General features: G+C 44.7%; 1 protein-coding gene and 3 non-coding genes across 4 annotated transcripts in view; 1 reads left to right on the top strand and 3 right to left on the bottom strand.

Moving 5' to 3' along the window:
• LOC135521660 (polycystin-1-like protein 1) overlaps nucleotides 1-25245 on the bottom strand; it is a 34606-nt gene that overhangs the window by 2023 nt on the left and 7338 nt on the right. The window contains 35 exon segments of the mRNA XM_064947344.1: nucleotides 582-836; nucleotides 1054-1188; nucleotides 1264-1404; nucleotides 2907-3011; nucleotides 4678-4912; nucleotides 5253-5401; nucleotides 9275-9358; nucleotides 9492-9615; nucleotides 9735-9845; nucleotides 10433-10551; nucleotides 10653-10841; nucleotides 11016-11100; nucleotides 11254-11593; nucleotides 11727-11837; nucleotides 12001-12187; nucleotides 12259-12432; nucleotides 13214-13433; nucleotides 13643-13749; nucleotides 18818-19025; nucleotides 19204-19290; nucleotides 19952-20089; nucleotides 20604-20664; nucleotides 20929-21029; nucleotides 21127-21278; nucleotides 21458-21571; nucleotides 21654-21914; nucleotides 22024-22302; nucleotides 22512-22568; nucleotides 22662-22854; nucleotides 22993-23116; nucleotides 23552-23672; nucleotides 23756-23898; nucleotides 24075-24152; nucleotides 24320-24505; nucleotides 24617-24682. Of these exon segments, the coding sequence (XP_064803416.1) occupies nucleotides 582-836; nucleotides 1054-1188; nucleotides 1264-1404; nucleotides 2907-3011; nucleotides 4678-4912; nucleotides 5253-5401; nucleotides 9275-9358; nucleotides 9492-9615; nucleotides 9735-9845; nucleotides 10433-10551; nucleotides 10653-10841; nucleotides 11016-11100; nucleotides 11254-11593; nucleotides 11727-11837; nucleotides 12001-12187; nucleotides 12259-12432; nucleotides 13214-13433; nucleotides 13643-13749; nucleotides 18818-19025; nucleotides 19204-19290; nucleotides 19952-20089; nucleotides 20604-20664; nucleotides 20929-21029; nucleotides 21127-21278; nucleotides 21458-21571; nucleotides 21654-21914; nucleotides 22024-22302; nucleotides 22512-22568; nucleotides 22662-22854; nucleotides 22993-23116; nucleotides 23552-23672; nucleotides 23756-23898; nucleotides 24075-24152; nucleotides 24320-24505; nucleotides 24617-24682 (5240 nt within the window).
• Nucleotides 6670-6741, bottom strand: trnaw-cca (transfer RNA tryptophan (anticodon CCA)). Its single transcript has one exon. It is a non-coding gene; the product is annotated as a tRNA-Trp (tRNA).
• trnak-uuu (transfer RNA lysine (anticodon UUU)) lies at nucleotides 6906-6978 on the top strand. Its single transcript has one exon. It is a non-coding gene; the product is annotated as a tRNA-Lys (tRNA).
• trnaw-cca (transfer RNA tryptophan (anticodon CCA)) lies at nucleotides 7867-7938 on the bottom strand. The gene has a single exon. It is a non-coding gene; the product is annotated as a tRNA-Trp (tRNA).

A 25245-nucleotide genomic window follows, 5' to 3' on the forward strand; every position in this document is an offset into this window, starting at 1 on the left:
ATAAAGCAACAACAAAGTACAGGGTGATGTATACACACAGTACTATAGGGTAGACTACGTGTATGTTTGTTGTCTGGATCGCCTTGGAAACTAGTTGATTTATGTCAAGGATTTTATCAAACACAAATGTTTAAAAACAGTATTATAAAAAGTGTTTAAAAACAGTATTATAAAAAGTGTTTAAAAACAGTGTTATAGAAAGTGTTTAAAAACAGTATTATAAAAAGTGTTTAAAAACAGTGTTATAGAAAGTGTTTAAAAACAGTATTATAAAAAGTGTTTAAAAACAGTCAGCTCCTCTCCTTGTTCGGGCGGCGTTTGGCGTATTTATTCCTCTGTTCCCCCTCATGTTTGTGTGTAAGATTGTTTGTGTTAAGTGTTTGTTGTTGACGCGCCAGACTGGTTTGTTTTTCCCATGGTATTTCACAAAGATGTTTATTGTACAACATAATTCTTGTTTTTGCGCATTTTGCACTTTTGCTCACAAATCTCTGCTCTCCTGCACCGGACTTCGCTACCAGTACGCACACACCTTACAAAAACAGTATTGTAAAAAGTGTTTCAAAAAGTTTAATGAGTACCACTGCTGTCCAGGCCACAGTGAGGGTGAGACAGAGAGCTCCATGGTAGAAAGACAAAGACAGGCTGTTGGGGCTGTGGAGCTGGTGGGGCTGAGAGGCCACGGGCAGGGAGGGGGCCCGGGAGCCCATTTGGCCCCTGGAGAGTGACAGGAGTGTGAAGACGGAGTGGGGCAGGGAGCTGGACCCCCAAGACCTCCTCAGGAGCAGCAGGTTTCCCACAGAGGACAGAGCCACCAACAGAACAACTCCTGACAGCTGGGGACGGAATAGAAACGGTATAAACATCAGGACACTCTCTAGAAACAAAGTGTGAATTTTAACCAATTAACTTTTACTTGAAGTACTGAACTGTTAATTGAAACTTCTTTAAAAAACATTTAAATTAGGATTATTATATTTTAAATAGTTTCCATGTGGACTGTTTGTAGTTAAGGTAGAAGGTGAAAGGTTGCAGTGTCTGTGGGTTGTTTACCATTGGCCGGAGAAGTCTGGAGAAGGCGAGTCTGAGTAGAGTCACTGAGGCAGCCATTGTTCTGTTAACCCCCGACAAACACATACACCGCACCACCAGGAGGAAGAGCAGTATGCCACGCAGTGTATGGGTGTGCTGGAGATACAGAGGACTCATCATCATCATCATCATCATCATACACACATACACCTCACTCTCTCCCATTCTCACCTGTTCCCAGGTAGACAGTAAGCTGACATCCACATGCATCCTGAAGTCGTGTCGCTGCAGCAGGTCAACGACCTCCAGAGTCAGAATGGACTGATAGATGTAGTAGATGTAGTACACCAGGGTTACCAGGAGTATACTGGCCTGGAGGGAGACAGAGAGGTGTTACCAGGAGTATACTGGCCTGGAGGGAGACAGAGAGGTGTTACCAGGAGTATACTAGCCTGGAGGGAGACAGAGAGGTGTTACCAGGAGTATACTAGCCTGGAGGGAGACAGAGAGGTGTTACCAGGAGTATACTGGCCTGGAGGGAGACAGAGAGGTGTTACCAGGAGTATACTAGCCTGGAGGGAGACAGAGAGGTGTTACCAGGAGTATACTAGCCTGGATGGAGACAGAGAGGTGTTACCAGGAGTATACTAGCCTGGAGGGAGACAGAGAAGTGTTACCAGGAGTATACTGGCCTGGAGGGAGATCGAGAGGTGTTACCAGGAGTATACTAGCCTGGAGGGAGACAGAGAGGTGTTACCAGGAGTATACTAGCCTGGATGGAGACAGAGAGGTGTTACCAGGAGTATACTGGCCTGGAGGGAGACAGAGAGGTGTTACCAGGAGTACACTGACCTGGAGGGAGACAGAGAGGTGTTACCAGGAGTACACTGACCTGGAGGGAGACAGTGAGGTGTTACCAGGAGTACACTGACCTGGAGGGAGACAGAGAGAAGTGTTACCAGGAGTATACTGGCCTGGAGGGAGACAGAGAGGTGTTACCAGGAGTATAATGACCTGGAGTGAGACAGAGAGAATGGTTACCAGGAGTATACTGGCCTGAAGGGAGACAGAGAGAAGTGTTACCAGGAGTATACTGGCCTGGAGGGAGACAGAGAGAAGTGTTACCAGGAGTATACTGGCATGGAGGGAGACAGAGAGGTGTTACCAGGAGTATACTGGCCTGGAGGGAGACAGAGAGGTGTTACCAGGAGTATACTGGCCTGGAGGGAGACAGAGAGAAGGGTTACCAGGAGTATACTGACCTGGAGGGAGACAGAGAGAAGGGTTACCAGGAGTATACTGACCTGGAGGGAGACAGAGAGAAGTGTTACCAGGAGTATACTGACCTGGAGGGAGACAGAGAGAAGGGTTACCAGGAGTATACTGACCTGGAGGGAGACAGAGAGAATGGTTACCAGGAGTATACTGGCCTGGAGGGAGACAGAGAGGTGTTACCAGGAGTATACTGGCCTGGAGGGAGACAGAGAGAAGTGTTACCAGGAGTATACTGGCCTGGAGGGAGACAGAGAGAAGTGTTACCAGGAGTATACTGGCCTGGAGGGAGACAGAGAGGTGTTACCAGGAGTATACTGACCTGGAGGGAGACAGAGAGAAGGGTTACCAGGAGTATACTGACCTGGAGGGAGACATAGAGAAGGGCAAACTGACCTATTATTGCTAAACAAACAGAAAGAAAATTCCTACTGAGAGAAATGTTTGTAGGGTATAAAGTTCAGTGTGGTTTGCTTAGTACTGAGTATGAAGAGGCTAGCTTGAGCGAGAGGACTCAGACAACTACAGTGAGCAAACCCAGATTTACAGAGAATGTATTGCTGTATATACTGTATGAGAGAAGGGAGGGGGTTCTCTCTCACCTGGAGCCAACTCTGGGGGTCTCTCAAGTATCCCAGCATGCCTTTCTCTCCAGCAGAACAGATCTGGAGGACGAGCTGGACCAGAGAGACGAGGAGGAAAAGGAGCTGGAGAGGAGAGATGAAGGCAAACAAAGCTTCAGCTCATATTCACCTTCAGATATCATTGGCCTTCATGTCTGAGATAAGACTAATAGAATGGGCCTTTGTTTTAGCTCAGCTCACAATTCACTGCTCACAGTTCACTTCTCACTGCTTGTTGCTAGTAGTCCTGTGTGACAGTGGATGGAAAGACCAGAACCTATCTGACTGAATGTGGGGGGTTGTCTTGGAGGGAAGAGATCAGGGGTGGGAAAACTCCTGTGCGTGAGCTCATTCAATCCGGGCAGCAGGAGGTTTGAGTAAACACATAATATACAGTACCAGTCAAAAGTTTGGACAACCCTACTCATTCAAGGATTTTTCTTTATTTTTAGTATTTTCTACATTATAGAATAATAATGAAGACATCAAAACGATGAAATAACACATATGGAATCATGTAGTAACCAAAGAAGTGTTAAACAATTCAAAATATATTTCATATTTGAGATGATTCCAAGTAGCCACCCTTTGCCTTGATGACAGCTTTGCACACTCATGAGGTGTTGGAACGCATTTCAATTAACAGGTGTGCCTCGTTAAAAGTTAATATACGGACTTTCTTTCCTTCTTAATGCGTTTGAGCCAATCAGTTGTGTTGTGACAAGGTAGGGGTGGTACACAGAAGATAGCCCTATTTGGTAAAAGACCAAGTCCATGTTATGGCAAGAAGAGCTCAAATAAGCAAAGAGAAACAACAGTCCATCTTTACTTTAAGGCATGAATGTCAGTCAATGCGGAACATTTCAAGAACTTTTAAAGTTTCTTCAAGTGCAGTCGCAAAAACTATCAAGTGCTATGATGAAACTGGCTCTCATGAGGACCGTCACAGGAAAGGAAAACCCAGAGTTACCTCTGCTGCAGAGGATAAGTTCATTGAGTTAATCTGAGAAATCTGTTCTTCGGTCTGATTAGTCCAAATTTGAGATTCTTGGTTCCAACCGCCATGTCTTTGTGAGACGCAGAGTAAGTGAACGGACGATCCCTGCATGTGTGGTTCCCACCGTGAAGCATGGATGAGGAGGTGTGTTGGTGTGGGGTTGCTTTGCTGGTGACACTGTCTGTTATTTATTTAGAATTCAAGGCACAATTAACCAGCATGGCTACCACAGCATTCTGCAGCGATATGCAATCCTGTTTGTTTTTCAACAGGATAATGACCCAACACACCTCCAGGCTGTGTAAGGGCAATTTAATCAAGAAGGAGAGTGATGGAGTGCTGCATCTGATGACCTGGCCTACACAATCACCCGACCTCAACCCAATTGTGATGGTTTGGGATGAGTTGGACCGCAGAGTGAAGGAAAAGCAGCCAACAAGTGGTCAGTATATGTGGGAACTCCTTCAAGACTGTTGGGAAAGCATTCCAGGTGAAGCTGGTTGAGAAAATGCCAAGAGTGTGCAAAGCTGTCATCAAGGCAAAGGGTGGATATTTTGAAGAATCTAAAATCCCAAATATATATTGATTTGTTTAACACTTTTTTGGTTAGTACATGTTTTGATGTCTTCACTATTAAAAATCCCTATGTGGCCCTCTAGCCAAACACTTTCCCACCACTGGGCTAGATGTTAGGGGATATGGTAGAGGTTAGTTAGAGGATGGGGCTAGGGACTAGGAGTGTTATGGTGTTACCTGACATGCCATACTGAAGTAGTCCCATACAGTAGGTGAATGGTAGACCCTAGCTGACTGGACACGGGCGGAGGTGTGCAAAGCCCCACCAGGTAATCTCTCGGCCATCAGGTTCACACTGTTGAACAGGTTGGTGGGGGGGCTGTAGAGGGTGAACTGGGTTGCCATGGCTACCGTTAGTCTGTCCAGCCAGCCAGCGGACCTCAGGGATTCTAGCCTGGACACAAACTCTGACCTAGGCGTTAATTAGAGCAGAGAGGACAGGGTGACATCAGCAACATGGTTTCTGCTGTCATAGACTAAGCTCAGGTGTTTGTTGTAGAATAGGTGAACAGACATTTAAAAAAGCTATTTAACCTTTATTTACCTAGGCAAGTCAGTTAACAACAAATTCTTATTTACAATGACGGCCTACAACGGCCAAACCGTTGTGTGCCGACCTATTGGACTCCCAATCACGGCCGGTTATGATACAGCCTGGTGATACATACATGATGTGAAAAAAGTTCAAGTCTGTTTACTCATGTACATGGCAGTTTCTTTGAGATAATGGTGCTGTTGTGTTGTGTTCTGACCGTGTTAGACCCAGTCGTACTGTGGTCCCAGTTCCTGTGTAACACTGGATTTGACCACAGAGACGAAGTCCGACCTCCATGGGTAACGCCATCCCAGAGACTCTTTCCGGGAGGCATTCTGGGAACAAGGTCGCCATTACAGGAGGCACCTGAGGGGAGGTCAGAGGTTAGTTATGGGTTCACCCAGCAGGATACATTTAGCTATCAAACACACAGACAATAACTTAATTTTCTAGTTTCTAAAGAAAGTAGACCACTCACAGCAAAATTAAATGTGGAATACATAGACATTATGATTCCACATTGCACAGACAGTAAAATCTGAGCTGTACTGCAATACTGTGTATGTAACACCTACATGTTTCAAGCAGACCACCATAGTTCCTGTGCCCAAGAACGCCAAGTTAACCTGTCTAAATTCAACAAGCTCACACAGTCTCACATCAGAATTTGACATTCATCCGCGTTTCTGAAATGCCAAATTTGAAGTTGTTCCAAACGTAAAATATCAAAGTGTTTAAGGATAGGTTTAGGCATCAACTCCGAATTCTTAAGGTTTGGTATTAACTCTGCATGGTTAAGGTCAGGGTTAAGGTTAGGTATTAACTCTGCATGGTTAAGGTCAGGGTTATGGTTAGGTATTAACTCTGAATAGTGAAGCTAAGGGTTATGGTTAGGTATTAACTCTGCATGGTTAAGCTAAGGGTTAAGGTTATGTATTAACTCTGAATAGTGAAGGTAAGGGTTAAGGTTAGGTATTTACTCTGAATAGTGAAGGTAAGGGTTAAGGTTAGGTATTAACTCTGAATAGTGAAGGTAAGGGTTAAGGTTAGGTATTTTATTTATCCGTTATTTTACCAGGTTGACTGAGATACATTCTCATTTGCAGCAATGACCTGGGGAATAGTTACAGGGGAGAGGAGGGGGATGAATGAGTCAATTGTAAACTGGGGATTATTAGGTGACCGTGTTGGCCAGATTGGGAATTTAGTCAGGACACCAGGGTTAACACCCCTACTCTTACGATAAGTGCCATGGGATCTTTAATGACCTCAAGAGAGTCAGGACACCCATTTAACGTCCCATCCGAAAGACGGCACCCTACACAGGGCAATACCCTGGGGCATTGGGATATTTTTTAGACCAGAGGAAAGAGTGCCTCCTACTGGCTCATTGACTACAGCTCAGCGTTCAACACCATAGTGTCCTCCAAGCTCAGGACCCTGGGACTGAACGTCACCCTTTGCAACTGGATCCTGGACTTCCTTGGAATTTGCAGTGTGCAATGCTTCTGTGAGAGACAATTGTCATCTTAAGCAGCATTGGTTTGGTGGTTTTCATAAAGCCACATTGGTTCTTGTGTGGAGTCATTGACTTCGCTGTGTAAAGAACGCAGAGATTGCACACATAAAATCCCTGACCACGACGTGATTTGAACACATAACCTTCTGATCTGGAGTCAGACGCGCTACCTTTGCACCACGAGGTCTTGTACAATGTGTTTTTTGGAGGGTATGCCTAGTTCAGATTTCGTTGACTGTATCATTTGGAATGAAGACCTGGTTCTCTGGGGAACTGTACCATCTGACAGTCCCCTCGTCAGCACGTGCCTCTGCCCGGCAGGATAGGTGTATGAAAATAAGCAAAACCAGATCCTGGATAGCTCAGTCGGTAGAGCATCAGACTTTTAATCTGAGGGTCCAGGGTTCAAGTCCCTGTTCAGGCGATGGGTTAATGTTCACATTTCTTCACTACGTTGTCTTTCTGAACTCACTTTTTCCATGACCTGTGGACAAAACACTCCCAGAGCCAAAACAGCTTAGTCTGAAGACATCCTCATAGTACCGATAAAGTTTGTTGAAACATTTCAAACGATGTTAAAATGAATCCTCAGGTTGTCGATTGTCTTAATAATCGATAATATTTCAACTGGACAATAGCGTATTCAATAGAAAGGAAAAACAATGAATGGTGCGCACTCGGTCACGCTCGCAAACCAGCACTGCATGCTTCCTAAGCACCGACAAAAAGGTCTCGTTCTTCTTAATTTTTCAGAAAAGAAGCCTGAAACAATGTCTAAAGACTGTTGACATCTAGTGGAAGCCATAGGAACTTCAATCTGGGTCCGAACCCATTGGAAACTCAATAGGAATTCAATTGAAAACTTCCCACATCAAAAAAAATCCCACTTCCTGGGTTGATTTTCCTCAGGTTTTCGCGTGCAGTATAAGTTCTGTTATACTCACAGACAGGATTTTAACAGTTTTGGAAACTGTAGAGGGTTTTATATCCACATCTACCAATTATATGCATATCCGAGCTTCTGGCCCTGAGTCACAGGGCACGCTTCTCATCCATATGCTGAAATACTGCCTCCAAGCTAAAGAAGTTCAACTCCCTTTTCGAAGACTGATTAATGTCTGTCAATCACACAGCATCATTTGATTTTGGAATTTGTAGTGTGCCATGCTTCTGTGAGAGACAATTGTCATCTTAAGCAGCATTGGTTTGGTGGGTTCTGTGTATGATTGGAACTGTAAAGCCACATTGGTTGGTGTGCTGATTCATTGACTTCGCTGTGTAAAGAACACAGAGATTACACACATAAAATCCCTGACCACGACATGCTTTGAACACGCAACCTTCTGATCTGGAGTCAGACGCGCTACCTTTGCGCCACGAGGTCTTGTACAATGTGTTTTTTAGAGGGTATGCCTAGTTCAGATTTCGTTGACTGTATCGTTTGGAATGAAGACCTGATTCTCTGGGGAACTGTACCATCTGACAGTCCCCTCGTCAGCACGTGCCTCTGCCCGGCAGGATAGGTGTATGAAAATAAGCAAAACCAGATCCCATGCTGACCCTCATGTACTCCCTGTTCACCCACGACTGCGTGGCTACACACGACTCCAACATTATTAAGTTTGCCGACAACACAAAGGTGGTAGGCCTGATCACCAACAACGATGAGACTATAGACTATATGAAGGAGGCACACTGCCAGGACAACAATCTCTCCCTCAACGTCAGCAAGACAAAGGAGCTGATCGTGAACTACAGGAAACGGAGGGCAGAGCACGCCCCCATTCACATCGAAGGGGCTGTAGTGGAGCGGGTCGAGAGATACAAGTTCCTCGGTGTCCACATCACGAAGGACCTACCATGGTCCGAACACACCAACACAGTTGTGAAGAGGCCATGACAATGCCTCTTCCCCCTCAGGAGGCTGAAAAGATTTGGAATAGGCCCTCAAATCCTCAAAAAGTTCTACAACTGCACCATTAAGAGCATCTTGACTGGCTACAACACCGCTTGTATGGAAACTGCTTGGCATCTGAATGTATGGCGCTACAGACTGTAGTGACTATTTATATTGACCAACTTTTTATTTGCACTGGCTCTATGCACACTCACTGGACTCTACCCACGCATACTACACTGACACTCCAACACACACACATACATAGACTACAACTACATACGCTCACACACACAAAACACACACACTCACACATAGACACTTTCACACTCTTTCACACTCTTTACATACACTGCTGCTACTCTGTTTATTGTATATCCTGATTGCTTAGTCACGTTCTACCTCTACCTACATGTATATATTACCTCAACTACCTCTAACCCCTGCTAATTGACTCAGTACCAGTACTCCTTGTATATAGTCTCTTTATTATTTTATTGTGCTACTATTTCCTTTTGTATTTTTTGAAAAAGTTCTTACTTTTTAAATATGCATTGTTGGGAATGGGCTCATATATGCATTTCACAGTAAAGTCTACACCAGTTGTATTTGGCGCATGTGAAAATGTAATTTCCTTTGATTTGAATTCCTCAAATACACTCCATGTTGACTACACTACCCCCTGCTGGTGGACAAGTGAACCTGTAGTTTTACAGAGGATAAAAAAACAGAGTAATTCCTAGCCATTTAAACGTCCACATTTAACAGTCCCCAGCATTTTTCCGGTCAGTTAAATGAGATGTGTCCATTCCCCCTGGTTTACCTGGCATTGGGATACGTTGGAAACATCAATCTTCCTCAAGATGGGCTCTCCTATCAGAATACATGTTCCCTGGACAGCACCTGCCTGTCATGAGGGGGGATAAAGAGGGTATAAAACACACACACACACACACACACACACACACACACACACACACACACACACACACACACACACACACACACACACACACACACACACACACACACACACACACCTTCCCAGTTGCTGATATGTTGTTATACCAGGTGTCCCAGTCCAGACCATCCAGTACACTGGTTAAGGTCCAGTTCCACCACTCCTCATGCGTTTGGATCGACAGGAAGGGGTTATGTGGGCTCCTAAATTTTGTTGAAAAAAAATAGTTTCATACTGATGGTGAAAATGTATACATATGAATATGCTAACAACAAGTAACATACTGCAGATACAAGGGATAACATTCCTGTTTCCCTCCTACCTGGTGAACTGTGTTCGGATGGCATGGTTGAGGTGATACTGGTCTCTAAAGGAGCTGCCATAGGTTACACACAGTAGGAGGAACAGCATGGAGACACACACTGCCATCTCCCTATGGACGGAACAGACTGGGTCAGAAACACACTGCTATCTCCCTATGGACGGACAGACTGGGTCAGAAACACACTGTCATCTCCCTATGGAGGGACCAGACTGGGTCAGAAACACACTGCTATCTCCCTATGGACGGACAGACTGGGTCAGAAACACACTGTCATCTCCCTATGGAGGGACCAGACTGGGTCAGAAACACACTGTCATCTCCCTATGGACGGAACAGACTGGGTCAGAAACACACTGCTATCTCCCTATGGAGGGACCAGACTGGGTCAGAAACACACTGCTATCTCCCTATGGAGGGACCAGACTGGGTCAGAAACACACTGCCATCTCCCTATGGACGGAACAGACTGGGTCAGAAACACACTGTCATCTCCCTATGGAGGGAACAGACTGGGTCAGAAACACACTGTCATCTCCCTATGGAGGGAACAGACTGGGTCAGAAACACACTGTCATCTCCCTATGGAGGGAACAGACTGGGTCAGAAACACACTGTCATCTCCCTATGGAGGGAACAGACTGGGTCAGAAACACAAACACATATATAGGCGGGCACACACACACACATACACACACCTGAGTGTTTTGCGAATGAGTGTTTCTTTCCTCTTCCTCCCCCCTGTCCTCCTCAGCTCCCCAGAAGTGGGTGGGCGTACCAGACGCAGATACCGAGCCCTCTGACGGGCCGCCAGCACCTGTCAATAACACAGCAAAGACTTGTCTTAATATCTTCTGAAATAATATGGAATAAAACCAGAGCAGTTGATCGTCTGTTAGAGTAGGATGATGTTGTTACCCTGTCAAAGTGAGAGCATATCTCCTGGGGCGGATGAGGAGGGCTGAGCAGGAAGAGCTCTGGGACACAGGAGCCATCTTGGGTCCAGAGTTTCAGAGTTTCTGCCTGAAACCCAGGAACTCCTGAGAAACTTGAGAAGTCCGGACGCTTCCTGCGCCAGAAGGAGACCACCACAGCCACGGCAAGGATCTAGAAAAGAAAATCAAACAGACCAATTCCATCAATGTTTTTCTGAGTAAGTCAAGACGGCAACCACTTTTGGTTTGCAAAGGTTAGCTTTATATTTGTGTTTGGATGGGTTTGGGTTAAGTTGGGGTTCATGCTAGGTTGGGTTTCTGTTTTGTTCGTTGGGGTTTGGTTTACCACGGCTGGCTGGATGAGGAAGACACAGGAGAGCAGGGAGAAGAAGACAGAATGGATCCACAGTAAAGTCTTACTGCTGCTGAACCTAACATACGCACACACACATACACACGCATTCACACACACGCACACAAGAACAATAACGCCCTGGTAAATAACTTGTACCAAATGTATCACTTGTAATCATTTGTATCACTCTATAATACAGTATGATAGCTACCTTGTCTTATGTACTAACCTGATCCCCAAGACGATAGTGACCCCTAGAGAGGAGAGGCCCAGGGCCAAACACAATACCCAGGCTAGGAGGTGACTCCAGCGGGGTAGAGGGCTGAGCCTGCCCCCTAAGCATCTCATGGTACTGTTGCCCACCTGGTTGCTGCCTAGCAGTTTGGAGCTATCGTTGAGGTTACGATCCCTCTCCTTGCTAATGCTGTTGTTGTCTGGGACACTGTTGCCTAGCAACCTGCCAAGCAAGCTGTCAAAACCACTGGAGTTGCAATCTGAGGAGACTTTCTCCGGGGTCAGCAGATCCCTTACCAGATCTCCTCTTTGAGTTACCAGATCCCTATTTGGCACTGAGCCCTGAGACATGAGAGATAGAGAGAGGAACATGATACCTAATATTAAGTAAACAAATAAAATATCTAAGAGGTCAAATGGAAATCTAATAGAAGCCAAACACATATTTTCCCAAATGTGTGTAAGAACAGGAAGAGTGTGTCACCTCATATTTCTTCCTCCATGCCTCCTGTGCACACTGCTGCAGATTGTTCCAGGAGAGAGAGTCAAACACACAGTCACTCACAATCAGCGCATCAGCTTGGGGGAAAGAGAGAGATGAGAGATAGAGAAAGATAGAGAGAGAGCAGAGATCTATCACTTGACTCCCTCACTTTCACCTGTTCTCAACCACCCACAAGAAAGAACCATAGCAGGCCATAGTGAGTGCTTGCATGTGTGTGTGTGTGTGTGTGTGTTCTACCTTCTATAGAGTAGATGTCTGGCAGTCTGACCATGTCCTGTTTGACCTCTGACCTCTTTACTCTGACCTTACGCTGACGGAACAGGAAGGACAGCGCGGACACTACGGGCAACACAGCCAGCGCGCTGAGCAACCCCGTCATTAGGGAAACGGTAGACACGTCGATGATGCCCAGCTCTGAGGTGTACTGGAACAACACACAGCATTATGGATAGTGTAGTTGCCCGTAATGACAGATTGATTGATTGATTGACTCACTTGGTCATCGAGGCCAGATATGAGTAACGTGTTGACACACATGTACCCCAGCAGCAGCAGCAGACACACACTGAGGCGCTGCGTGTGAGTGAACACACTAGGGGAGGGACCACTGTACACAGACAACCACAGGTGGAAGTCTGACAGGTACTCTGACAGCTTCAGATACAGCAGCTACACAAACACATGACATAACAACACATGACAAAATAACATATTAAGAGCAGATGACACAACGACATGACAAAATAACATATTAAGAGCAGATGAAATAACAACACATGACAAAATAACATATTAAGAGCAGATGACATACCAACACATGACAAAATAACATATTAAGAGCAGATGAAATAACAACACATGACAAAATAACATATTAAGAGCAGATGACACAACGACACATGACAAAATAACATATTAAGAGCAGATGACACAACAACACATGACAAAATAACATATTAAGAGCACATGACATAACAACATCATTAGACAATGAGTTTGTGTGTGTGTGTGTGTGTGTGTGTGTGTGTGTGTGTGTGTGTGTGTGTGTGTGTGTGTGTGTGTGTGTGTGTGTGTGTGTGTGTGTGTGTGTGTGTTCACATTTTACTGTACTTGTGAGTACCAGAAGTCTTCACAAGAATAGTAAACCAACTAAAATTAAGAGAAGTGAGGATATTCTGCCTGCCGGTCCACATTTGTAAAAACTCTATTTCAGTCTTAGTTTAGAATTAGGGTTAGAATTAGGGTTAGAATTAGGGTTAGAATTAGGGTTAGGGGTTGTTAGGTTTAGAAGTAAGGGTTAGGTTTAGGGTAGAGGGAAAATAGAATTTTGAATGGGAATCAACTGTTGGTGTGAGTGTGTGTGTGTGTATGGGCGCACGGGCGTGTGTGTGTGTGTGTGCGTATGCGTGCATGTGGCATGTGTGTACACGTGTGCATCCAGGTGTGTTACCTTGGTGAATCCTGGCCCCTGAACACAGACCCTGAGTCTCCTCTCCACCTGTCTGTCACCCTCGTCAACAGCCAACCAGCACTGGCCTAGGAACAGCCAGCTCCGCCCCTTGCCCTTCACCTCACACACCTCCACCTGTCTGAGGTACCAGGTGGGGGAGGAGCCAGTGTTATCATGCCACAGGTGCAGCCCCCACAGAGGGCCTAGACTGTCTACAGTACTACAGAAAGACACACAAACAGTGACATGGGATTAGTACAGGGGTGTCTCTGTCTCTGTGGCTACAGCTGCTAGGGACGGAGGGTTTCACATGCTGGCTGGCCTGGCTGGGCTAACTGATGACACAACAGTTCTCATAGTAAATGAAAACAGAGATGTATAGTAGTGCATTGTAAAGGCGGATACTGTAGCTGTAATGTTGTTTCGTACCTCAGTATAAAGGTGTTCCTGGAGTTCCTTCTGAACAGAAGGCATTCTGGGTCATGTAGTTGTCTGGTCTGTGACACCCCATCCTCCCCATACAGCACGATATGGACCTGACACACACACAAACACACACATCAGACAATTCTGCTAGGTTTGCTCAGGAAAAGGTATGTAATGAGGTGAACATGTTGTAATAGTAACTTGATAAATACAGGTTTTGTGTGTATTTGCAGTGTGTGTATTTGCAGTGTGTGTATGTCTGTCTGTGCCTGTGTCTGAATGAGATATGAGGGTAAAAGACAGTATTACACATTCAGGTGGCACATATACACAGAGACTGACACACCAAAACATAAGGATGAAAGGACAGGTCTCATTACTAAACAAAAACATGTAACTATGAACTTTATGGAGTTAACCCCCCTACTGTTAACTTCTTATGGCTGGGGGGCAGTATTGAGTAGCTTGGATGAATAAGTTGCCCAAAGTAAACAGCCTGCTCTTCAGTCTCAGTTGCTAATATATGCATATTATTAGTAGTATTGGATAGAAAACACTCTAAAGTTTCTAAAACTGTTTGAATGATGTCTGTGAGTATAACAGAACTCATATGGCAGGCAAAAAGTTGAAATCAAAACAGGAAGTGAGAAATCTGAGCTTTGTATGTATTCACCAGAGTCCCCAATGAAATCCCCTTGAGATAATAATGATGTTGCACTGCCTAGGGGTTCCACTAGATGTCAACCAATAATATGAAATGTTAATGAGACTTTATGGTGTTGTGGGAGTGAATGAGAGCAGAATGTATCAGGTGTCCATCAAGCAGCCATTTTCTGATCATGCTTATTTCTCATGGTACCCATTTGCGTTCCATTGCTCATGAAGACAAGAAGGAATACTCCGATTGGAACTTTATTGAAGCTATATGTTAAAAACATCCTAATGATTGATTCTGTACTTAGTTTGAAATGTTTCTTCGACCTGTAATATAACTTTTTGAAGTTTTTGTCCGATGTAACGCTGACCAGAATGAGCGTTTGGATATGTATACCAAACACGCTAACAAAAGAAGGTATTTGGACATAAATAACGGATATTATCGAACAAAACAAACATTTATTGTGGACCTGGGATTCCTGGAGTGCTTTCTGATGTAGATCATCAAAGGGAATATTTATCATGTAATTTCTTGTTTATGTTGACGCCATCGTTGCGGCTATTGTGATTTTTTACTTCTGAGCGCCGTCTCAGATTATTGCATGGGTTTCTTTTTCCATAAAGTTTTTTTGAAATCAGACACATCGGTTGCATTAAGGAGAGGTATATCTATAATTCCATGTGTATTATCATCTACATTTATGATGGGTATTTCTGTTGAATGATGTGGCTATGCAAAATCACTGGATGTTTTTGGAACTAGTGAATGTAATGCGGCAATGTAAACTCATATTTTGATAAATATGAACTTTATCAAACAAAACATACATGTATTGTGTAACATGAAGTCCTATGAGTGTCATCTGATGAAGATCATCAAAGGTTAGTGATACATTTTATCTCTATTTGTGCTTTTTGAAACTCCTCTCTTTGGCTGTAAGAAAAAAAATGTCTGTGTTTTTCTCTGGCTGTCACAGTCTATCTAGAGGATAGCGAAGTAGTCAGGCGCAAGACACAGGTAAAAGTAAAATCACTGTATTTATCCATCCGAGAACGGAACAAAAATCCTGTTATAAAACAAATACAAAACAGGATACGAACTCCAACACACGAAAGACAATCACGCACAACACAGAAAGGGAAATCAGCAGGTTAAATAAGGAACATAATCATGAGATGGGAACCAGGTGTGTACAACAGACAAAACAAAAGGAAAAATTAAACATGGATCTGTGGCAGCTAGAAAGCCGGTGACGTCGAACGCCGCCCGAACAAGGAGAGGGAACAACTTTGGTGGAAGTCGTGACAGCGGCTATGTGGTGACCTAACATAATCGTTTGTGGTGCTTTTGCTGTAAAGCATATTTGAAATCAGACACTGTGCTGGGATTAACAACGAGAATAGCTTTAAAATGCTATGAGATACATGTATGTTTGAGGAATTTTAATTATGAGATGTTTGATGTTTTGATATTGGCGCACTACACTTTGACTGGCTGTTGTCATATCGCTCCTGTTAACGGGATTGCAGCCATGGGATCTTTAGTGATCACAGAGAGTCAGGACACCTGTTTAACGTCCCAGGACACCCGTTTAACTTCCCACAGCGTATTCCAGAATCAGATTCTGAAGACCTTCTATGAGGTTAACTCACCCAGCTTTTCACCTCATCAGAATACTTGGCTTGGTTTTCCAATTTACGTAAGAGACTTACTATATGTTAAATTCTAATCCATTGACTCACTACGTTGTGAGTGTATAACAAAGGGCACTGAGCCTCAGACTGCATAATATCTGAAGAGGTACCATTTCTGAATAATGATGTTCCCCCATGATCAAAGGAGACCATGACATAAAAACGTTAGGGAAGCACTGATCCAGCTAAGATAAGCAAAAATACAGATGGGCAATCCCATACTATTTATTTATAGCCACTATGCTGCATCATTTGGGCTACAGGTGATAATTCTTATTGCTAAATAACACACCAGCCTGATAATATGGACCAATATGTTGTTAGGCTCATTTTTGGAGGGAAAAATTAGATTTGAATGGTATCACCATCATTTTCTTTTCCTACATTTTGGAGAAGAAAAGTTCCCAGAGCTGCGTTCAGTGCAAAAAAACATAATGCAACGTTCAATTGAATGGAAACAGTGCTTTTCAGAACGACCAGTTGAAAAACGGGGAGGGGTTAGGTTGTGGGTTCACAATGCACCGCTGCCCTTCAAATACGTCACCTTGCTTCAAGCCATAACCAGTCACACCCACCAAACGCAGCAAATGTAGACTACCTCAAAGTCTGTTCAAGAACGTTGAAGAATGTTTTGGGGAAACGTGCCGGAGCTGGTGGTGGAACAGAGCATGGAGCTGAACAGCATGGAACGTAAGAATGCAGGTAGGAGCAGATATGTAAAAGCTAATGTTGTTCATTATGATGTGAAATAATTTACTTGTTCCATTAACTCCCTTAATTCCAACTGTAGCAGCTGAACTGTCCGCCATGAGGGCCAGAGTGACAGCCAGTGAGAAGGAGGTGGAGGAGCAGAAAAAGGAGGTGACGGCTCTTAGAGAGGAGCTGAGCATCACCACCACTCAACAGCAGCTCCAGAAGAACAAGGTGGAGGAGCTGGAGAAAGACAATACAGGTAAAGCACCGCTATGTATGAACATGAAGATGTATTTGGTTCATCCAAAAGAAGTACCAGCAACAACCCTACAAATAAAACAAATGTACGTGATAGAAAATGATGAGTGCGTTGACTCTCCTGTGTTCACAGACAGACCAAAGGTGGCCTTCTCTGCTGGTTTGACAGATTCAAACGCTGTCGGACCCTTCAATACTGACACCCCACTGGTCTAGAGGTTTTGTTCAGGGTCTACTACCCTTATTTTACCAGGTAAGTTGACTGAGAACACATTCTCATTTACAGCAATGACCAGGGGAAAAGTAACATGGGAGAGGAGGGGGGATGAATGAGCCATTTGGAAGCTGGGGATGATTAGGTGGCCATGATGATATTAGGGCCAGATTTGGAATTTAGCCAGGACACCGGGATTAACCCCCCTACTCTTAGTGTGCCATGGGATCTTTAGTGATCACAGAGAGTCAGGACATCCGTTTAACGTCCCATCCGAAAGACGGCACCCTACAAAGGGCAATGTCCCCAATCACTGCCCTGGGGCATTGGGATATTTATTTTAGACCAGAGGAAAGAGTGCCTCCTACTGGCCCTCCAGTAAAGTCTTCACCAAGATCAGCAAGGCCAACAACCCAACTACAGGTACTGACCACCAGACCTGTGTTAGCTGCATACATTAGCTGCACTTGATTGAGCTTGCTTTGTACAATGGAACCTTTGGGATAGTCCCAAAAGTGCAAACCCCACCTGTTTGGCACTCCAGACAGGCTCAGTTATACAAACTGAATCCAGCAACAGGGCAGTATTAGGGCAGGTATCTACACAGCACCAGTGAGAGGAGTCTACTACATCACATTCACTGCCATCGAGCTCCACAATGACCAATAGATGGCTGTTTACTTTTACCACAACTTTTACCACAAGAGAATGAGGTATAAGAATGACTAGGACAATGGGTATAATGAGTCCAGGAAATGTTGAACTTGTAATGCATTTGAGGTGTAAAAAGGCATCTGAAGTTTGTCATTTCCACTTTGAAATTTCAGACTTCATTTTCCCTCACGAAAAATGTATTAACCCCTACAAAAATGTCCATGAATTATAATCCACATAACAATTCACATTTCCTGTTGCTTTAGGCTTAATATCCTGCTGTAGCAAACTAGATCAAATTAAGATCCTACATCTGTATGTGAAGGCAGCACAGTGCTATAACGCACCGTGCTCAACTTTCTGATGTGAACAGTTCTGGGGTTAAAGACCCCAATGTTCCTCTCGAACCAATAAATAAGCATTAGAAAAGCCAGATGAGTCTCTTTGTATCATTGACATTTTACCATCAGTGATGTAAAGTGAGAACAATCCTAACTGCTGCATCCTTGATAAATGTGGAGCTACAGTATACAGCTTCCACCTATCCTATGCTCTCAGAGATCTGAGGGTCAATGAGGGCAGAGGGAGAGAGTTACAGAATCTGTGTCAAACCAATTGGGTGAGAGAGGGATAAGGGAGGACAACGGTAGAAGGACAGATAAGATAATGGGACAGGAGAGAGGGAGGGAGGGAGGGAGAGAGTATGGAGAGAGGGAGAGAGTTACAGAATCTGTGTCAAACCAATTGGGTGAGAGAGGGATAGGGGAGGACAACGGTAGAAGGACAGAGGAGATAATGGGACAGGAGAGAGGGAGGGAGAGAGTATGGGGAGAGGGAGAGAGTTACAGAATCTGTGTCAAACCAATTGGGTGAGAGAGGGATAGGGGAGGACAACGGTAGAAGGACAGAGAAGATAATGGGACAGGAGAGAGGGAGGGAGAGAGTATGGGGAGAGGGAGAGAGGAAGAAGGGAGAGTTCTGGATAATGGGGGGAAAGCGTACTATACCTTAGCGGTCATGCTGGGTGAGGAGCGGAGGCCGGTGTGTATAGTAACAGAGTAGAGGTGTGTGTCTGAAGGAGCGTTATCAGACAGGTAGTAGACTCCCTGGTTCCTCTCTGAGATGAGGTCAGCTCTCTTACACACTACCATGCCCAGAGCATACAGACACACACACACCACACACACACACACCACCGTCACATCACTGGGGAGACTGAGAGAAGAGAGATGGAGAGGGAGAAAGAGAGAGAGTGAAAGGGGGAGGGGTTGATGAGATGAGGGGAAAAGAGAGAGACATATTATGGCAAAATACCATAATTAAGTTGAACACTCATACTTCCCTCTTTATGAACATTGAAATGACAAATCCGCCATCCTGTGGTCTGACTGACCTGATGAACTGGGCCAGATCTGCTGAGTCGTCATGGCTGCTCTGGATCTGCTGCTGGACCATGGTCAATGGGCTCAAGTGGCTACAGCTGGAACACACACGTGTTTGCGTCCGTGTATACAGCATGTGTGTGTGAGGACAGTTAAACAAGGAACATTCCATAGTGGGTTATAATTAGGTTTAGGTTTATGATTTGGGTGAGTGTAGGGTTAGTGTGAGAGTTAGGTTTAGGGTTATGATTAGGGTGAGGGTAGGGTTAGGGTGAGAGTTAGGTTTAGGGAAAATAGGATTTTGAATGGAAATTAATTTAGGGTCCCCACGAAAATAGAAGAACAAAACGTGTGTGTGTTTTATGTTTGTTGTTCTATCTTTGTTGATACATTCCCCACATCCCTATGAGGACAAAGGCTATTTTATGCTTAGGGGTTAGGTTTAGTGTTAGGGTTACAATTAGTGTTAGGGTAAGGGGTTAGGGGTTATGAATAGGGTTAGGGTTATGAGTTAGGTTTAGGGTTTAGGGTTTGGATTCGGTATATGGGTTAAGGTTAGGTTTATGGTAACGTTAAGGATTAGGCTTGGGGTTATGTAAAATAGGATTTTGAATGGAAATTCATTTGAGGTCCCCACTAGGACAGAAGAACATAACATGTGTGTGTGTATATATATATATATATATATATATATGTGTGTGTGTGTGTGTGTGTGTGTGTGTGTGTGTGTGTGCGCGAGTGTGTGTGACTGGGTGTTACCTGCAGTTGACCCTGGTGTGTGAAGTCAGTCCTAGTTGAGGTGTGCAGCTGGTGTGTGTCCAGCCCTCCTGGTGGTCCCAGGACAGACACTGGCTGGTCTCCAGTCTCAATGTGTAGTTCACTTGTCTGCTCATGTACCTACATATGTAAGAATACTATTCTTGACTACAGCTCAACATTCAGCTCAGCATTCAACATCATAGTACCCTCCAAGCTCATCATCAATCTGGAGGCCCTGGGCCTAGACCCCGCCCCGTGCAACTGGGTCCTGGACTTTCTGACTCGGCCATCGCTCGGCCATCGCTCTTCCATATACTTACATGTACATATTCTCATTCACCCCTTTAGATTTGTGTGTATTAGGTAGTTGTTGGGGAATTGTTAGATTACTTGTTAGATATGACTGCACTGTTGGAACTAGAAGCACAAGCCTTTCGCTACACTCGCATTAACATCTGCTAAGCATGTGTATGTGACCAATAAAATTTGATTTGATTTGACATAGAGGAAACAGAACACAGAGGAACAAAATACATGTGAGGATGATATCCAGCTGCTCTTGGAGGACAATAGAAGTTAAGTAGAAATGATAACATTTCCTATGGTTGTTCAAGTAAAATAATAATAATATGATGATGATGTTGCTACTTACTTGTGTCTGGGGGTCTTTTTGTAGTCAGCGTTGAGTAGAGCCAGGTAGCCTGTCCCTGCAGCTGGACAGAACATATGAAACACTTTATCATCATCATGTTACAGGGAGCATTAGCATTAGCATGCAATCACAGTGACTAAACAAAAGGGAATATCATTTCAATTATAAACAACAAAAGACAGATGATGTGATATGGCAAATGAGACAAAGGAGGGAGCGAGGGAAACAGAGGGTTTGTTGGGGGTGAGAGAGAGAGAGAAATAGACAGAGATAGAGACAGGGAGAGAGAAAGTGGGGGAGAGTGAAAGAGAGATACGAGACGAACCAGTGAGGTATGATGGAGGCAGGGTGATGTAAGTGGTGTTTCCGTCCCAGTGATAGATGCTGTGGATGTGATACAAGCTGGGGGTCGGCCTCTCAAACATCCTGAGAACACACACAATTAACTGACATAATGGGAATTGAGGAAATTGTCTATTCTAAAATGGAAGGTTTGAAGCTGTACTCAAAGGCTTGTACACACCTGAAGAGGAGCATGATGGGAAAGGTCTTGTTGGGGGGCCGTGTGAATTCCACACTGACCAGTATGGCCTCCTGCAAGGCCTGCTGGGTAATGTTCAAACCGTGGTAGTTCACCTGGCTACGCAGGAGAGTGAACTCCGATAAAGAACTTACCTGTGGGGGAGATGAAAGGTTAAATACACGCACACACACACGCACACACACACACACACACACACACACACACATACACGCATGCACACACACACACATACACGCATGCACACACACACACACACACACGCACACACAGGCAATCTGTCCATCATCCCAAACAGAAAGTGATTGCTTACATTTCTAGGTGTTTTGGGGAACTCGATGTTGATTGGTTGGGAGAGTGAACGTACTGGAATCTCTCTCCTTGTGCTGCAGTTGTACAGAGTCAGGTCAATCACTGGCCCACTCAGCTGAAAGACACGCACACATCATCATCATCATCACCATCATCATCTTCATCATCTCAATGTCAAGTGTGTGTGTGTATCTCACCAGTACAGGTGTCTTGGTCCAGAAGTAGAGGTTGTGTGTGAACGTGGTCAGCTGGCTGAGGACACAGAGACTCTGTGTTCCATCTTCGGTTTCTCTCCTCCTACGACCGTACAGGACCAGGTCTAGGGAGTCAGGCAGGTAGAAGGTGGCCAAGCCAGAGCTGATGACTGTGGTTAGACCACGGTCGTGGTGAGTGGTCTGTAGGTCCATGACACTGGTGGTCACGTTGTGCTGTTCGACTTTATTGAACAGGATGTATTTCTAAAACACAGAGAGGAGGGTCAGAGAGAGAGAGAGAGAGAGAGAGAGAAATGAGAGAGAGAGAGAGAGAGAGAGAGAGAGAGAGAGAGAGAGAGAGAGAGAATCTCACCAGTAGTAATTGATCAGTAGTCTGCAGACTGTCAGTCGTGAGTTGTATGGCCTGTTCTTTGAGTGTAGGCGTGGCATGTATGACATCATCAGCAGTGGCCTGGTCTTGTCTGACATCATTAATAGTGGGGGTGGCCTGCAGGCTGTATGACAGCAGTGTGACCAGAGTGTTGAGGGTCCAGCTGTCCAATAGGTAGGGAACAGGAACACTGGGCTGGTGGAACAGGTCTGAGATGGACTGGACATGACCCACCACCACACTGGCACTGGCTAACGATACCTGGGACAACAGCACACTGTTAATACATATTATATACATCAATCATCTTATAGCCTATACATGACCCACCACCACCACCACACAGATACTGGAAAACAGTACCCAGGACAACAACACATTGTTAATACACAATGTATTATACATCTATCCTGCATACATCTCTATGCAGAGCCATATAAAGCTCTGACCCAACGTAAAGGGTCTCTTACCTGGTGGGTGAGGTGCATCAGGTCTTTGAGCATGTAGATGTTGTCTGTCATGGACCGCTAGGGACACACACAAGAACTGATCGTTATTAGACACTCTACTTTGAGTGCGCGTCTGTGTGTGCGTGCGTGCGAGTGCGTGTGTGTGTGTACCTGGTCATTGATGTCGAGCTGACAAACAGCATTGATGAGTGCGGTGCGTGTGTGTGTCTGAGTGTGTGTGTTGGCTGTGGGGTCCTGGCTGAGTCTGTTGAGGACGCTGGACAGGAGGATGATGTAGTTACGGATCTCGACACTGTTCCCCAACTGGACCAGATCAGACAGGTTCCTCAAACCTGACTCAAAACTACAGAGAGAGAGAGAGAGAAAGAGAGGCCTCAAATCAATCAATCAAACCAATGACAAATCAACCAATAAATCAGTTAGTCAGTCAACTAGTCAGTCAGGCAGTCAGTCAGTCAACCAGTCAGTCAGTCAGTCTTACAGTTCCTTATCAGGGTTGTAGTTAGAGGAGGTGTTCCTGATGAAGCTGGGGTGGACTGTGACGGTTACAGGACAGGGTGCAGTTGCTGCTCCAAACCTGTTCCGGACCTCTGTATAGATAGTGACTGGATCAACAGGGACACAGTGTCAATAAAGATATGAAATTCAAAACAATGTGAGTGTCTGCTATATTCCTCTCTGGACAGTATAATAAAATAAGAGTGAACCTTTTACTGCAGTGGACTAAATCAGAGTCACAGTGTTTCTTGGTTGTCTTAAACAAATCTACTTGAAACAAAAGTATAGACCTCACACACATGGTTATGGGCTTAACAAATGTCAGATATAAAGTTGAAATGTGTTACATTTTTAGTTTGCATCCCAATATTACACTTTATATGCATCACAGAATACTTAAATACAACAAAACCATCTGACATATAAACACTGTATTTTCGGCACCTTTTTTAAATAATGTTTATTAATTCTGAAAAATATGAATAACATTCCACCTATGAGGCCACTAGGTCATTTGACTGCAGAAAAGAGTTGTAATATGCCTTTATAGTCATCCTGAGGGTCTCCAGATGGCAGGTTGAAGAAGTACTGAAAGTCTCTTCCTTGGTACAGGGTCTGAGGAGGCCTGTTTCCTTTACTGAAACTGTACTCATACAGCAGGTCCTAAACCACACAATAAACACATCAGTAAGGTGGTGATGGAGATAAATACAGTACTACTGTTGTTGGTTAGACTGTATGTGTACCTCTTTCCCAGAGGTGCAGAAGATGCTGAAGTGTGTGTGTATCTCGAAGCCACTGCTAGGCTGCACCTGACAGGTTATCCCTTGGGGGCTGGGGCTAGTGGACAGGAACAGCTGAGTCCGCCCCAGTACTGCATCGTGGGAGTCTGAGTTCAGTAACAGGAAACACGGACACGCACTTTGATTAACAGATAAAGGGAGTGAGACATTTATTAAAAAGCAATCACTTAATCAATACAGTAGTGAATTGATCCATCCGTCTCTCATCATCGTACAGCATCTCAGATTCAGAGGGCAGACACGACATCTGGACCTTACTCACTAGCTGTGACCTCCAACATGTATCTGCTTCCTGCTCGCAGAGTGAAAGGTCTGAACGTGATGAGAGCAGAGGAGATTCCTAGAGGCAAAAACAACAGATGATCGGGTACAACAACGTACAGTCAATCTATCAAAACAATTCAATGTATATTTGAATTAGTTGATTTGAGACTGGAAAACTGCTGTGCACGTACACAGTTTGCACAATGCAGTAGTTAAGTGGATTGCGTGCTGATGGATGTTTACCTGTGTATGTGTAGGACTCAAACAGCTCCTGTTCTAACAGTTCTCTGGGCAGGTCTAGTAGTGTGGGGTCAAGGACCACCAGGGAGGGGCTGGAGTCCATCAGGTTACTCCCCTCATCCTCAGCTGATCCTGGGACAGCAGGAGCAGAGTCACCCTCTGAGCTCTCAAAGCTCCCACCACCCACACCTGACGATAGACATACAAGAACACACACAGGCATACACAGTATAAACACAAGCAGTAAACACACACACACACAAACACACACAGACACACACAAACACAGGTGAGCCCTACCTGTTGGTCTGCCCACTGACGCTCCCGGGTCTCCCTCCTCTATCCCCAGGAAGGGAACATTATAATCTGTAGGACAGACATTCACAACTAAATCTCTGTAAACGTATGAGTCTACAGAAAATACTTATGTTATTCAATCCAATATGTACATCTACTGAAATAAATCTGGGTGGCATTACCCCTCCTGTCTCAGCCTCCAGTATTTATGCTGCAGTAGTTTATGTGTCGGGGGGCTAGGTTCAGTCTTGTTATATCTGGAGTATTTCTCCTGTCTATTCCGGTGTCCTGTGTGAATTTAAGTATTCTCTCTCTAATTCTCTCACTCTTTCTCTCTTTCTATTTCTCTCTTTCTTTCTTTCTTTCTTTCTTTCTTCTCTCTCTCTCGGAGGACCTGAGCCCTAGGACCATGCCTCAGGACTACCTGGCCTGATGACTCCTTGCTGTCCCCAGTCCACCTGGCCGTGCTGCTGCTCCAGTTTCAACTGTTCTGCCTGCGGCTATGGAACCCTGACCTGTTCACCGAACGTGCTACCTGTCCCGGACCTGCTGTTTTCAACTCTCTAGAGACAGCAGGAGCGGTAGAGATACTCTGAATGATCGGCTATGAAAAGCCAACTGACATTTACTCC

Source organism: Oncorhynchus masou, chromosome 30, assembly GCF_036934945.1.
Source record: "Oncorhynchus masou masou isolate Uvic2021 chromosome 30, UVic_Omas_1.1, whole genome shotgun sequence".
NCBI classification, from domain to species: Eukaryota; Metazoa; Chordata; class Actinopteri; order Salmoniformes; family Salmonidae; genus Oncorhynchus; species Oncorhynchus masou.